At 41.2% G+C, this 16266-nt stretch overlaps 1 protein-coding gene across 1 annotated transcript in view; it reads left to right on the top strand.

Moving 5' to 3' along the window:
• FGFRL1 (fibroblast growth factor receptor like 1) overlaps positions 1 to 16266 on the top strand; it is a 116189-nt gene that overhangs the window by 62200 nt on the left and 37723 nt on the right. The window contains exon 3 of the mRNA XM_072126243.1: positions 854 to 1126. Coding sequence (XP_071982344.1) covers positions 854 to 1126 — 273 coding nt within the window. The remainder of the gene's footprint in view (positions 1 to 853; positions 1127 to 16266) is intronic.

Here is a 16266-nt window from a genome sequence, read left to right as displayed (position 1 = left end):
TCCACTAGTGAAGCACTAGGCTTACAATTTTTCAATAAACAGTATAATAAAAATTCTTACAAAAAAGTTGTCCTTACTGGACCTTGTACAGCCAAAATGTTTTTGGAATTTGTACTTTTTTTTGGTATCGATATATACCGTATATACTCGAGTATAAGCCGACCCAAATATAAGCCGAGGCCCCTAATTTTACCACAAAAACCTGGTAAAAACCTATATTTTTTTTACTCGAGTATAAGCCGAGTTTGGGTTTTCAGCACATTTTTTTTGTGCTGAAAAACTAGGCTTATACTCGAGTATATATGGTATATTTTTTCTTCTGTATACAACACCGGTTGGGGAACCTGTGCCAGTGGGCATCTGAACGTGAAAAATAGTTAGCAACCGGAGGGCTTGCGATTTAGCAAGCACACGCGGAATTGAAGTGTATCACGTTGCTATAAAGTGCAACGTAGGCGCATCAAAGTATAAAACCACATGAAGCGTCCATAATCGCCTCTCTACACTGTGCTAGCTCAGCGCTGACAAAGACAAGAACCCGACTCCAAATAAAATAATGTTTAACTCATTTTTATATATTTTTTTATATATTTTTTAAATTAAAATACAACAAAAACTCTCATTTTTCAACTGAAATAAATCTGAACGAGTCCTTGTCCCCTTGCACGTAGTAATTATATAACACGAAGGTGGTTGAAAATTAAAGTCCCGGGGCTCCAACAACCCCGGATCTCTTAGATCTCACCTAAGAATCGAATATTTTACATCCAACAGTATAGACTTGAAAATAATACGTAATTCTAAAAACGGGGTGTACATATAATTGACAATTTTTGTGTTACTTTCTCTGTAGGTCCCCCACGCATTTCAGACAAAGTGGTCCACAGGCAAACGGTGCGATTAGGAAGAACCATCAAACTGCTGTGTCCGGTTGAAGGTGATCCCCCTCCTCTTACTATGTGGATGAAAGATGGTCGTTCAATCCATAGCGGTTGGACCAGGTTCAGGGCTTACGTTCAAGGTCTAAAAATTAAAGAGGTGGAAAGCGAGGACGCGGGAAGCTACATCTGCAAGGCCACCAATGGATTTGGAAGCGTGAATGTCAATTACACACTCATTGTAATTGGTGAGTACATTCATTTCTAATTTAAACAAAAGAAACATTCGGTGTGTTAAGTGTTTGGTAAATGTTGGGGTTTCCCCCCTCACTGTTTGAATATTGGATGTGGCCTATAATCCAAGGCAGCTCTATTGAACCAAAATTGATGATAAATTTGGTTGACGGCACATCCATAATACAGACCTACGCTTTATGCCATATTTAATATTAAAGGGGTTATACAGCCAATAATAAAGAAGGTCATAGACTCCTCGTTGATTATTGGTGCTCCCATTCTGATGTTTCATGTGGTTCCCACCAGTCTTCATTTCCTGCTTCCTTTTGACAAACAGGAAATTGCCTCTCAACCAATCGCTAAATGCAGTAGGCACTTGCCTCAATCGGTGATTGGTTTGGTGGAATTTCCTGCCCGATAGGACAGGAAATAGAGAACAGAAGGAAACCTTGTGAAGCGTCAGAGATTGGCGAGGAGCATATTACTTGTTTTATCAATTTTTAATCTTTTCAGTTTTTTTTCAAAAATGTTTAATGTCTTGGCCACCCCTTTAAACATCTGATCCATTTAACAGATGAATGATGTAACCATCAGCCTTCATAATCTGGTTTAAGGTTCCACAGATGGTGGTATAAAGATTTTTACTATCAAAAAATATTTACAACATTTTATTGTAAAAATGTCTACTTTCTTTGGCACTTTTTAATGTTGACGACTCCATTCATTAGCACTGACCGGTGAATAATCCTGTCGGATTGGTCATGACTGTTTCCCTTAAATGAGTAATATTATTCTAGCTGCACCATTGAGGGAAGTAAGAGGTGAATGGGTGAAATCCAGGTCATATTCCTTGTATCAGCCCCATGCAGAGGCTTACTAAAGAAGGCTAGAATTGTGTGTGTACTTGGCAGCATTGTGAAAAAATATGAAATTTTTACCTCCATCCAAATGAAGTGTAAATTCCAGTAAAATTCTGAGAGAGCAGTTCTATGTGACTTGCATTATGATTATAATTTTATAATAATGATCACCAAATCTCTTTCAACTGACACATGGTCCATACCCTATAGCAGTGGTGGCGAACCTATGGCACGGGTGCCAGAGGTGGCACTCGGAACCCTCTCTGTGGGCACCCAGGTCATCAACCCCAAAACAGAGTATGCCAGCTAGGACTCAAGGCTTTCTCCTGTGGTCCAAGACAGCCCAAGACGTGCCACGCTCAGGGCTATTTTAAAGCAACATCCTTGGCTGCCAGGACTACAGGAGGAGTGGGAAGGGCTGGATAGAGATGGGTTGTCATTGGAGCTCCTGCTCTGGGTCCCCTGATTCTTCCTCTTCAGGGGACCCTGGAGGGAAGCTACAATCCAAATTTCTCCATCTTTCTATTGTATTGGTGAACTCAGGACACCAATACGATTAAAACCTGTGATACAGAAGGGATCAATAAGTTACTGCTTAAATTGTCATGATGGCACTTTGCGACATAAAAGTGGGTTTTGGTTGTAGCTTCGGCACTCGGTCTCCAAAAGGTTCGCCATCACTGCCCTATAGCTACTACACCAGACCTCACGTACAATAGGCACATCCAGATCTTCCTTGAGAACAACATGATCAGACATGTTGACCTTCATCATGTCCAATCATTCCATCCCTGGAGAGAGTTGGGCCACCCTCAAAAATACCCTCAATGCATATGGTCCCCAGAAATGTTCGAGGCAACTGCAGATGTGGGTTGACCATGTGGGCATTAGAGCATAGCCTGGGGTTGTATGGTGACTAGTTGTGTACCTAACCCCACTTTTACATGGAAGATCATAGTATCATAGTATATAAGGCTGGAAAAAGACGCAAGTCCATCGAGTCCAACCTTTAAGAATTAAATAAATGTTTTATCCCCATAACCCGTGATATTTTTGCTCTCCAGAAAGTCATCCAGGCCTCTCTTGAACATGTACATAGAGTCCGCCATAACAACCTCCTGCGGCAGAGAGTTCCATAGTCTCACTGCTCTTACAATAAAGAACCTTTGTCTATGTTGATGGTAGAACCGCCTCTCCTCTAGGTGTAGAGGATGCCCCTGTCTATGTTGATGGTAGAACCTCCTCTCCTCTAGGCGTAGAGGATATCCCCTGTCTATGGGGATGAAAGAACCACTTCTCCCCTAGTTGTGGAGGATGCCCCCTGTCTATGGTGATGGTAGAACCTCCTCTCCTCTAGGTGTAGAGGATGCCCCCTGTCTATGGTGATGGTAGAACCTCCTCTCCTCTAGGTGTAGAGGATGCCCCCTGTCTATGGTGATGGTAGAACCTCCTCTCCTCTAGGTGTAGAGGATGCCCCCTGTCTATGGTGATGATAGAACCGCTTCTCCTCTAGGTGTAGAGGATGCCCCTGTCTATGTTGATGGTAGAACCTCCTCTCCTCTAGGCGTAGAGGATATCCCCTGTCTATGGTGATGAAAGAACCACTTCTCCCCTAGTTGTGGAGGATGCCCCCTGTCTATGGTGATGGTAGAACCTCCTCTCCTCTAGGTGTAGAGGATGCCCCCTGTCTATGGTGATGGTAGAACTGCCTCTCCTCTAGGCGCAGAGGATGCCCCCTGTCTATGGTGATGGTAGAACCACCTCTCCTCTAGGTGTAGAGGATGCCCCCTGTCTATGGTGATGGTAGAACCACCTCTCCTCTAGGTGTAGAGGATGCCCCCTGTCTATGGTGATGGTAGAACCTCCTCTCCTCTAGGCGTAGAGGATGCCCCCTGTCTATGGTGATGGTAGAACCTCCTCTCCTCTAGGCGTAGAGGATGCCCCCTGTCTATGGTGATGGTAGAACCTCCTCTCCTCTAGGCGTAGAGGATGCCCCCTGTCTATAGTGATGGTAGAACCACCTCTCTAGGTGTAGAGGATGCCCCCTGTCTATGGTGATGGTAAAACCTCCTCTCCTCTAGGTGTAGAGGATGCCCCCTGTCTATGGTGATGGTAGAATCGCCTCTCCTCTAGGCGTAGAGGATGCCCCCTTGTCCTGGTCACAGGCCTAGGTATAAAAAGATCTTTGGAGAGATCCTTGTACTGTCCGTTCAGGTATTTGTATATTGTAGTGAGGTCTATGTTTATAGTAGTCTCAGTAAGATCGGAGATGTGAGGCACTCACCAGTCTAGTGTCCAGTGTCCAGTCTCATGCCCAACTTCTCCATCTCCTAGGAGATAAATTTGATAAAGGCTACTCGTAGTTAAACTTTGTTAATTAGGCTTAATTGTTCTATATGTATAGACCACCATGTCTACAATAAGCTGTTGGCCCATATGACTCTTACTCCTGGACAAAACATATATTTTTTTAATTTGCCATCTTTGTAGGCATCTTAGAGATCAGAATGCACAGTAATGAGTAAGTCCTATCCTAACCTGATGTGAGGGAGTAATCTTTTCCCCCTCAGGGCCCTTCAATACAAATTACCTTGTCATCTTGACCTGAGATAATGATTGTTATTGCCGAGACGTTTAGGCTTTGCTGTCAATCTTTATAAATGTGTAGAAAAGTAGATAAATCTAGGACACGCAGGCTATACAACATCATGCTGGGCAATTAGGACATGCTTACAGGACTGACTAATGGAATTTGTAGATGACATAATACAACCACCGATATAGTCATTACCTTCTGTAAGCTTGTCTCCAATTGGCCGCGGTGGGTTTCCTCGCATATGTTCTCCCCGGGCTAGTAAATAAAATGTCTTCCACATTAAATCAGACTCCAGGACACTATTTATAGTTTATCAGTATCGAAAACATATTCCGCTAATGCTGGAAATGACTTCCCCTTTAATGTTTTCAGATGTTTTCGAAAAGTCATAAAAGTGTAAGTTCTTCTATTTGCCCGCATACGGTATCCATGCTTTCTCCAGATGCCGGAGCTTAACGTACAGTGGATATAGGATAAGCTGGAAGGATTATGTATATACGCATGGAAATGAATAAACATCCACTTTTTAGCTTCCAAAAATGTCTTTTGCGGAGATTTCTCAGCTAATCTTGCCTGTGTGTACTGCGTTTTGTACAAATAAATGTCAGAGATGGGAATAATCCAGCCTTACAATGTCTGCAGATGTGGAACTTATCAGGCTACAGTCATCAGTTCAGAGCAGGGTGTAAAAAAAAAAAAAAAGTGTATAGTCTGCGGATTGAGTATTTTTAGTTTCCAAAAATTCTTTTCCAATTTTTTTTTTTTCTAATTTCAATCTTACTCTGACACCTGGTTGGCCCCGATTGTGAATAACCTGCCATTAAAACAAAAATATATGAATTCTGGAAGAGGACAAAAAATTACCTCCGGGTGAATAGGATGTTATGAGAAGCTAATGGATCTCATGGAGTCGTGAATTGTAACACCTAGAACTATCCCATATCTACTGCACATGGGAAAGCTCTTTTTTTTCTGGAGGACTCATAACTAGGGATCAGGTGTCATCCCTTAAATGGTGGCAATTTCCTTAGGGTCGTCGCTCCCCATGATGCCTTCAGGGAGAACTGATCCGTTGGCGTTTAAGGCCCATTGCCAATGAGCGAGTTTGATCCGTCCAACTCACATAAAAACTTGCATGATATGCCCGAATGCTCAGAGACTGGAGCTGAACTCACCATGTCAGTTGAGTTCCGGTGGCAGAGCGTTCAGGCCGGACGTTACGGCAAGCACATGTTGCAAGTTTGATGCAAGTTGGACGCATCAAACTCGTTAGTGGGTAATAAGTGGCCTAAGATTTCACACTAAAACACCCAACCTGAACCTGGCTAAAATTGAGGTTTGGGGACCCGAAACAACAATGTTCAGCGCGGACCAAAACATCTGCTCATCACTACTCATAACTGGTACCAAAGAACCACAACCTTTTGTGTCGATGTGGAGCCAAAGCATTTTTATTGGTCTCAAATCTTTAATATTAAGGGTTCAACATAACCAATCTCCATAAATTATCTTATCTAGGATAGTAGATGAGAAAGATAAGGATCATCAAGAAGAGGTCCATCATGTCCAACCTATACTCCTACAGTGTTGATCCAGAGGAAGGCAGAAAAGTTATATATGTTTCGCTACTTTTTCCTTTAATCCGAAATCCACTCTTAAAAAAGTTTCATATCCCAACATTTTTAGACCATGTTGTAGAATTTCATTCAAACTCACCTTTATGGCCAAACTAAAGATTTGGATTTTGAAGTACAACGTAATTGTCTATCATCATCTTAACATTCCTCCTAATCACCATTGACTTTATCTACATGTTCCATCCATGTGTCAGGACTGTGTTTCATGTCTGACATGATCTATGTTGTATCTTTCTTAAATTACTCACTGTCATTCTGTTCCTTTTGAAGTCCAGAGGATGGAAGAGTTTGGGCCATCTGATTTCACTAGAGGGTTAAATGGACACTTGATGACACATTGAACTGATTTTCGCTCAAAGAGCAAGCCTTTCAGCTATTGGCTATTTTTTGTAAACTTATGTTTTTGGAAATTGGATGTATTTATAGGAAATCTTCCAGCAGAGCAACTCCTGAAAACATATATGAGATACCTCCAAAATGTCAAACTATGCCGCTTTAGCCCTATAAAAATGTTGGAATTTAGTTGCCCCAATGCTCTTCTCCTTTAGAGCCTCCTTAATTAGTTTTAGATGTCAAGGCAGAGGTATTGAAATACAGGCCACTTACCCAAGTTCCTTTACCTTTCCATAAAAACATGGGGAGCTCAAGTACAGGACCAAAGCCACCACACCCTACATCTGTAGTTGGGTTTGTCAACTCCGCGACTCATGCCCAACATATATTTTAGCACGTTCTTCAGTGTTACCCAAGAGCAAAGCACACTTTGTCCTAAATCTGGCCATAAAGGTGGTTGTCTCTTCTGGAACATATCTGAGAGTAATTAAAATTTCTCAAATGAATTCGGCTTTCATTAAAAAAAACTCTACAAATGCTATAATGTTCACATTTCAAAGTATAAAAAAGTGTAATAATATCAAAGCTTCAAAATGTGATCAAAAATACCAAAAACAAATCACTGAACATTGCAGATTGTGCTTCTTGAGTATGTTTTTATACACTTTGTATCCCTTTGCAATTTATGATATTTTTGTAGAAGAGTATGAATGGCATAATCTTCTCTGTTACCTTTTATAGCCCCTAAGGAATCATGGCGGAGGCTGTGGCACACACACAAAGTGCCTTCTGAAGTTGTCTAGTCAGACCTACGTCTCCACGCTCTTGTTTTCCTTGGTAGAGCTGCAAGCAGAATTTTTTGATGGTTTGCTGCATCTGTAGATTTCCTCCCAGACTAATAAGAAAATCTGGACTCCTTTACCTTAGGTATCCGTGAAATTTTTTTTTTTCCTTGTGTATTCTTGTACATATGCAGATGTCTGCTAATTTAACGAAGAAACGGAGAAGCTGAGAACAAAGCATGTAGTCTTTAACCAGTAGTCGAGTTAAACAGGCTTTGTGGCTTACCACAAGATTTGGAATGCCAATTACAACACAAGAACCGAAAATTACAAGTTCAGCGGGAGGATTTCTTCTTTCAACAGACTATTGAGGTTCACTTAAGAATACAATGTAGAAGACAAATTCAAAAAGTTTGAATTTGGAATGGACCAAAGATAAAAATCTCTGTAAAATTAATAAGCAGCTGGGGTGGGATTTTAGAGTAAAACGGTAAAGTGAAGCTCTGTCCTCCGTCTCTTTCCACGGCTGTAATTTCCCTTTAGAGGATGTGAGTGTGTTTTTTATTAATTTCTGTGTTCCGGGTTAAATCAGTTGTGTAAACATAAGGATTCATTCTGAAATAATTTATGGCAAATATTCTTCACTTGGTCTTCTTTACTAGACCCAATAACTTGATGTATCCCGAGGATGGACAATGAGTACAATGTACTTGTATCTTGTTGAGTTGGGCCTCATGCCATGTGGGCCTTGAAATATTCTATGCTTTGATAGATACATTGGATGTAGTCAATAGGATAGCCTCGTTATTACTCTTCTTTTAATCTTGGCATTGGAGTCTACTGAGTCCATAAAATTGTTGCCACCTCGACCTATAGCTCATTTTGATTTGGAAGTAGGGGTTGTTGGTTGGGTTCCAGGTTTTCTTGACCATGGATTTTTGTCTCGTATCTGTTCGAGTTGTCAGAAGGTTCATACCAGTGACGTAGTGACAGCTGGCCTTTCTATCTATGTTGAATGGTTTTGTGCGGAGCCAACCATTCATGTCTGGCCACTATGGATACCTTTGATTGGGAGTGTGGATGATTGACTTGTAACATAACTCTATGGCAAGAAACCCCTTTAAAGAAGTTTTTATGACCGGTAAATAATTGAATGTGCCGTGGAGTCTCCTATGATGTTGTTATCTCTTGACCTCAAAGATTGGCCCCATCCTTCCAACTCTTTGTTCAAAACCATTAGATGCCTAACATGCCATGTTCCCCGGCTGCTAACAATTGTAGACTTCATTGATGCCATGTGCTGTGACTGGTGCTTGCATTTTGTTTGCCTCCTTCTGATGGCAAGGAGAAGATCAAAGGCCATACAGATGTTTTACATCGTCTTATCTTTAGGCGTCTTGGGTTCGTGTTTGTAATCAAAGCCAACGTATATGCTCAGTCACCTCTTGGTGTTGAATACCTGGGTTCATAGTCTTTCAGATCAAGGTCAATAGAAGTCTTGTGGAGCAAATGGCCATTTTGACATCATTCTACTTTTTTTTTACATTGCATTTTAAAATCATCCAGGAATTGTTGAAAAGGATAGGCCATGTGTCAAGAGTGATGCATAACCACGTCCCAGGAATTGACAATGCTGACATTGGGATAAGAACTGTCACGTTTTTGGATAAGATACCACAGGCATTGGCAAATATTTTGAAGTTGATTCTAACTTATAACTTGTGGTGGTGTCCATTTTGGCAACACCATTATGGGGTTGTTTCTGTCTTGTTCTTGTATTAAAAGGGACCTTTTACCACCTACACCATAGTGGGTTCTGAGCAATTACTGCTTAGAAAAAAGGGTGACCTAGTGAAAAAATTCCAACTGTGCTCAAATCCATCGAGATGGCCAATGTAAAGAGGACCTTTCACCATCTCAAACATTAAAGGGAACCTTTCAGCCGGAGCTCTTTTTCTGGCTCCACCATGTCCCCATAGAGAATAGTATATACATTGCCAAAGAGTTTTTATAGTAAAACTGGGTTTTAAAAAAAAAGTTTGTTTACAATTCACCTTTCTGTATGCAGAGCTGTGTCCCTAGTCCCATAGGATTGGCCAGTGTGGAGTGGTCTCCCCCCCCCCGCCTCAGGAAACCGCTCCATCATGCATCAATTTCAAGTTAAAAAAATCTCCCTTGCACTAAATCTCCTCCATCCTGTCACCCAATGGACTAGGGACACAGCTCTGCATATAGAAAGGTAAACTATGATCTAACTTTTTGAGAAAAGCCAGTTTTACAATAAAAACTCTTTAGCAATGTGTACACTATTTTCTATGGGGACATGGGGGAGCCAGAAAAAGGCTCCTGGTGACAGGTTCCCTTTAAAATACCATAATGTGGGGTCTGCTTGGATTCAAGTGAACCTTTCATTTTCTATCTAGCCCCCACAGTAGTTGAGATATCAGTCCCGGTATTTGACCATTATATTATCTCTCCACTGTCAGAGAGGAGGTGATAGAGAGGAGGAAAAAGGGCGTGTGTTGTGATTATCTTCTCAGTACCTCAGTGTTAGAGAAGATTAGCACAACACACTCCCCTCCTCCTCTCGGACAGTGGAGAGGATTTTAATGGTCAGATACTGGGACTTATATCTCAGCAACAGTAGAGCTAGAAAGAAAATTCAAATTGCCCCAGAATCTGTGTAGCATACCTTATATTATCTATGTTCAGCACCATATGTGTGAGGTGGTGAAACTTCCTCTTTAAGGACACAAAGAAGATTTGTAGAGGTGGTTAAAGCTTCTTTTTAAGAGCATCGTCATCTCAAATCAAGTTTTGGTTCTTGACCCTAATTCTAAAATTACATTGAAGATATTTAAAAGCCTGAGACTTTAAATGTCTCCTCTTCTGGTTTGGTTCTACAAGATCTCCTTCTTCCCGAAATGCAGAAGATGCCCTTTAAGTAGCATATTACAACTAGTTTTTTTAATGAGTTATATTTTTGCTGCAATTCCCATTATTGGATCTCTTCCACAAGACTTATAATATTTTGCTGCACAAAGAAAATTTTGGCAGATAGATTACTAATTTATTTAACTTCACGTTTCTCAATTCCGGCTGAAACACACACACACACAAAAATCACATTATTAAAAATGTCCCTTTGAATAAAATCATTGTTCCCTTAGTGTGGATTCTGCATATGAACACACAACTTCATGAAGAGCCGTTTCAGAGTTGAAATGGGGGCTGAAAGAGTTTTTCTGGCAAAACGTTTGGAAAAGAAGACTCGAGACTCAAAAGTCCCGAGAGCTCTGAAAAACTAGACTCTGCTTTCAGTGAGGGCCTGCTAAAGACATTAAGTTCCCTGCAAACATCCATCTATCAGCAGTAAAGTATTTGTAAAAGGCCTACTTTGTTCTGGACTCACTGGCCCACTGACTACTCACAGTGCCTTTATTGTGGGAATTGGTTGATGACCCTTTACCCTCCGTGATGATGACAGATTTATGTATTTAACACCCTTGACTGATGTATTTGTTAACCGTGGGCCCGGCCAAGGCCACCACTGGCAATATCTATTTTTATGGTTGGTCTCTATTTTGGTGCCCTCTACGGACTGAAGACAAACATGGATCAATTCAGCAAAAATAGTTATAAAGCCACGATGGACCATCATTTATAGCCACATTATGCAGTGTTGTTTGGGATCTCATGCCAATGTGTAGGCTACAACCAGTCATGGCAGAAAGCCATTGCCACAGCTGCCAATATCTGTTTCATGGTGTCCCATGAGTCTTATGATCCATCACAGATCGTTTGAGCTAGCCTCGTAGACTACACATCGTCATGCGGTCTTGGCTCATTTCTTTAGTCTCACCGTTGCCCAAGTCATACAGTCCATAAGTCGCTGATGTCATCACGTGGATCTAGCCAAAGCTTTCGTTAAAGTGGTCACCATCCCCCTTCTCTTAGTGTGGATTCTGTACGTGTACACACAACTTCATGAAGAGCCGCGTAAGACTTAATGTAGAATAGCCATGTAGACTGCACGTCGTCTTGCCGTCTTAGCTCATGACTCCTTTTGTCTTAGCGTTGAGTTGCCCAAGCCATACGAACCAAAAGTGGCTGATGCCAACATACTTATCTAGGTCAAAACTAGGACTTTACGGCAAGGTGGTGTGCCAGTACCAATGCAGTGAATATGGTTTTTTGAGGTTGCTCTCTTTTACGGTTCCCAATGAGTGTAAGTCAAAATTATCCTATAATGGGACAACATGTAGCAGTGGAATCCTACACGTTGTTATGACCTAGAGTGTCGATAGAGTGTCGATGTAACTCCAAGCCTACAGAACATCATGACCTGCCTTGATCTTCTAGCTAGCATAAAGTTTAGTTATATAATCCAAATAATAGTCAAATAAAAACCACGGCAATACAGTGCAAACACTGTTGAGATGCTACGTTGAATCTCCAATGGTTACCCAAGCCTCGATGCACAATGTGAGGACCTAATTTTTGAAGTGGATGTTAGAAGATTGGTCATGATTTGTCCTGCGTCTAGGGGTTCTCCAGCATAAACAGCCCCATCTCACATTGTAGTTTATTTTCTTACGAGCAGATGGGAGAATAGTCTCCTCTCGGCTCCCCCTGTAGTAGACAGCTGGGCTAGATGTAATTTCATATACTTTTCATGAGTGGCCATGTACATCCATGTGAAGTACTGTTGTACCAATGTGTACATTTGTACTTGACCCTCTCCTTTCACAACTCCTTGAGGTTTTCCTCGTCTAGTACATGTCAAAACATTACAAATCTACAGCCTATTTAAAGGGAACCTGTCATCAGGAACCCTTTTTCTGGCTCCACCATGTCCCTATGGAGAATAGTGTACACATCGCCAAGGAGTTTTTATAGTAAAATTGTCTTTTTCCGGAAAAAAAGCTAAGTTAGATGAAGGTTTACTATTATGTATGCAGAGCTGTGTCCCTAGTGGCCTGGGAGTGACCAGTGATGACCGGTTCCCTCAACCTCGGGAAACCGCTCCGTCATGCATCAATTCGAAATGGAAAAAAACTTCCCATGTCCCCCATATCTCCCCCCTCCGTCACTTCCCCCATCAGGACGTCATACATGTCTGCCCCACTCCTCAATGGTCACTCCCATGGGACTAGGGACACAGCTCTGCATACAGAAAGGTAAACTTTCATCTAATTTCGGAAAAAAGTCTGTTTTACTTAGTTTCCCTTTAAATGACCACTTTCTATTAGGTTTGTGTTGTTGTGAAGGGGTTAACAGCGCACTCCCCATTATTAAGCGCTCAGTGTGGATCGGGAGCGCAGTGTGGGATGCCAGGTCCCTAGCACTTCATTTCCATTAACCATATTTTTTCCATTTTAATATTGTCCATAAAAACAAGGAAATGTAATTAAATAGGCAGTGGTAACGTTACAACAGGAGGGGCGGCCGTGTCCAGAAACCTCGTCCAGAAACGGACAAAAGGCAAGGAAAAATCTGGCAGCAAAGGAAAACGCGAGTCCCTCTCTGCAGCTTTTCTCAGTGCAAGATGCGGGACCTGTAAAGTATCAGGAAGATGTCGCTATTTGTATGTTAGATCTATCTATCCATCGTATCTATCATTCAGTCATCTGTTATCTATCCATCCATCTTATATCCGTCTAATATCAGTCTGCTGAAGATAACCAGTATGGCTGCTAAGTCACCCAGCTTTACCAGGCTTCTGAAAGGTGAATCTGTTTGGCTATGTAGCAGTGTAGACTATGAATACCCCGCATAACTCGACATCCAAAAACCAGAGAGCCATGGCTCCAGTTGACAAGCGGCATAGAATTACTCCGTCTGTCCACTGCACAGAAATCCCAGGAATCTCACAGAAGAGTGTGATGGCGCCTTGTGACTCGGTAACACAATTCCAATATTTGTGCACAGAGTCTGTGTTTTTAGACAACTGTTTGCTAGACGCTGCCATATTGTCCTGTGTGTTCTAATACAGAGTAGGGATGAGGCTTAGATCATCTGTATATATCTTATAGTCTAAGAGTTACATCCTGTATTATACCCCAGAGCTGCACTCACTATTCTGCTGCTGGTGCAGTCATTGTGTACGTACATGACATTACTTATCCTGTACTGATCCTGAGTTACATCCTGTATTATACTCCAGAGCTGCACTCACTATTCTGCTGCTGGTGCAGTCACTGTGTACATACATGACATTACTTATCCTGTACTGATCCTGAGTTACATCCGGTATTATACTCCAGAGCTGCACTCACTATTCTGCTGCTGGTGCAGTCACTGTGTACATACATGACATTACTTATCCTGTACTGATCCTGAGTTACATTCTGTATTATACCCCAGAGCTGCACTCACTATTCTGATGCTTGTGCAGTCACTGTGTACATACATGACATTACTTATCCTGTACTGATCCTGAGTTACATCCTGTATTATACTCCAGAGCTGCACTCACTATTCTGCTGGTGCAGTCACTGTGTACATACATGACATTACTTATCCTGTACTGATCCTGAGTTACATCCTGTGTTATACTCCAGAGCTGCACTCACTATTCTGCTGCTGGTGCAGTCACTGTGTACATACATGACATTACTTATCCTGTACCGATCCTGAGTTACATCCTGTATTATACCCCAGAGCTGCACTCACTATTCTGCTGTTGTAGTCACTGTGTACGTATAGGACATTACTCATTCTGTACTTATCCTAGCATGTTTGAAAAGTTACTCAATTTACTGTACATGAATTCCTTGCATATCTTGTAAATAACCGTCTAAAAGTGGACTTTCCCTTTAACTCTAATCACGTGTACTCCATGGCGTGCAGATAACCCGGGCAGGCTCCCAGTACCTGGCACCTGCCTGTAGTAGGATCTTCCTGTCTCCCTGGGTCTGTCTTATCTCGGCCCCCATCACACAGGATGACACTAGTTGAGCGTTGGTAGCCGAAGGAAATCCAGCGCGGAGGAAGTGGACGTCCATTCAGTGTTTACTTAGGATCATTTCCACCGATCACTTCCAGATGTTGGCTTTAATTGTCACACTTTGCTATGTTTGAGCAGTAATACTTGGAGAGGCCGCGTAATAAATCAATCCGCAGGACTCATCTCTGGGCGCGGATGCCAGAATTTTTTATTTTTTTATTTTTCTCCTGGTCTCCAAAGCGACTATGAATCTTGGAGAAATTCTCGCAGACAAACAATGGCGCTTACATCTGTCGCCGTTGTGGGATCAGTACTTTTTATCCGGTTATGACTAAAGGCTGCAAAAACAAGCAGGTTTTAGGAAATCCGTAAAAAATCACTTGTAAATTTTCTGTCTATAGATACGTCCCTCACCCAACTTTTAGATGCTTCCTCAATATCCGATATCCCCATCACCTGAAAATATTATATTTTGCGTAAACACATAGGGGGAGATAAATCAAAAGTGTCTGAGGTAAAACTATTGCCCATGACAACTAATCAGAGATCAGCTTACATTTTATAAACAGCAGTGGGAAAATGAAAGCTAAGCTCTGATTGGTTGCCATTGGAAACCAGAATGGTTCTCACTTCTGATAAATTTCTCCATTATAGGGGGGAGCACTGCTTAAAATGTTATCATACTGTGTCATAGTGTTGTCTCTGCCTCCTTTTCGAGACATTTTTGGACTGTTTCGTCTGGAGTGTAAACTAGGCCGCGCATGGATTCATACTTACACACTCATACACCGCATTTGTGCACATACACAATGTACACTGATATATACACAATCAGATATGCATAAGGTAGACATAAAAATAAACAGTACATACACCTAAAGACTTACCTTTACATATGAGCATACACTCATACATACATATGTACAAATGCACATTATCCTATACACACGTCTATGTACTCACCAACATATACACTTAGATATTCTCCTATGCTCATACATACAACTAAACAAAGAAACGCAAAACACACACATCCAAATATACCTATAAAACCAGCTAGTACACCTACATACTGTACATACATGCACATTATCCTATACATATACACACATACACATGTATATATGCGTTTTTGACTTCATATACGCACATACATGTGTGTAGTACAACTATACCACAATGCACACATACCTGCTCCCAAATATATCTATTAAACAGAACATACACCAACTTACAATACATACACGCACATTATCCTATACCAATACACACGCACGCATGTATATGTGTGTGTATGACTTCATATATACGTACATACATGTGTGTAGTACAACTATGCAACAATTCACACATACATGCTCCCAAATATATCTATAAAACAGCACATACACCAACTTACAACACATACACGCACATTATCCTATACCAATACACACGCACACATGTATAGGTGTGTGTATGACTTCATATATACGTACATACATGTGTGTAGTACAACTATGCAACAATTCACACATACATGCTCCCAAATATATCTATAAAACAGCACATACACCAACTTACAATACATACACGCACATTATCCTATACCAGTACACACGCACACATGTATAGGTGTGTGTATGACTTCATATATACGTACATACATGTGTGTAGTACAACTATGCAACAATTCACACATACATGCTCCCAAATATATCTATAAAACAGCACAAACACCAACTAACACGCACATACATACCCGCACATTATCCTATACAAATAGACACGCACACATGTATATGTGCATGTATTACTTCATATACGCACATACATTTGTGTAGTGCAACTATACCACAATGCAGACATACATGCTCCCAAATATATCTATAAAACAGCACATACACCAACTTACAATACATACACGCACATTATCATATACTCAAAAACACATGTATATTTATATACATAGACTATATTTATGCTCAGAGACTTAAACTTACATACCGCTATAC

This window comes from Engystomops pustulosus, chromosome 1 (genome assembly GCF_040894005.1).
Source record: "Engystomops pustulosus chromosome 1, aEngPut4.maternal, whole genome shotgun sequence".
NCBI lineage: Eukaryota > Metazoa > Chordata > Amphibia > Anura > Leptodactylidae > Engystomops > Engystomops pustulosus.
Note: the sequence above shows the minus strand (reverse complement) of the source record. Positions and strands in the feature narration are given on the sequence as shown.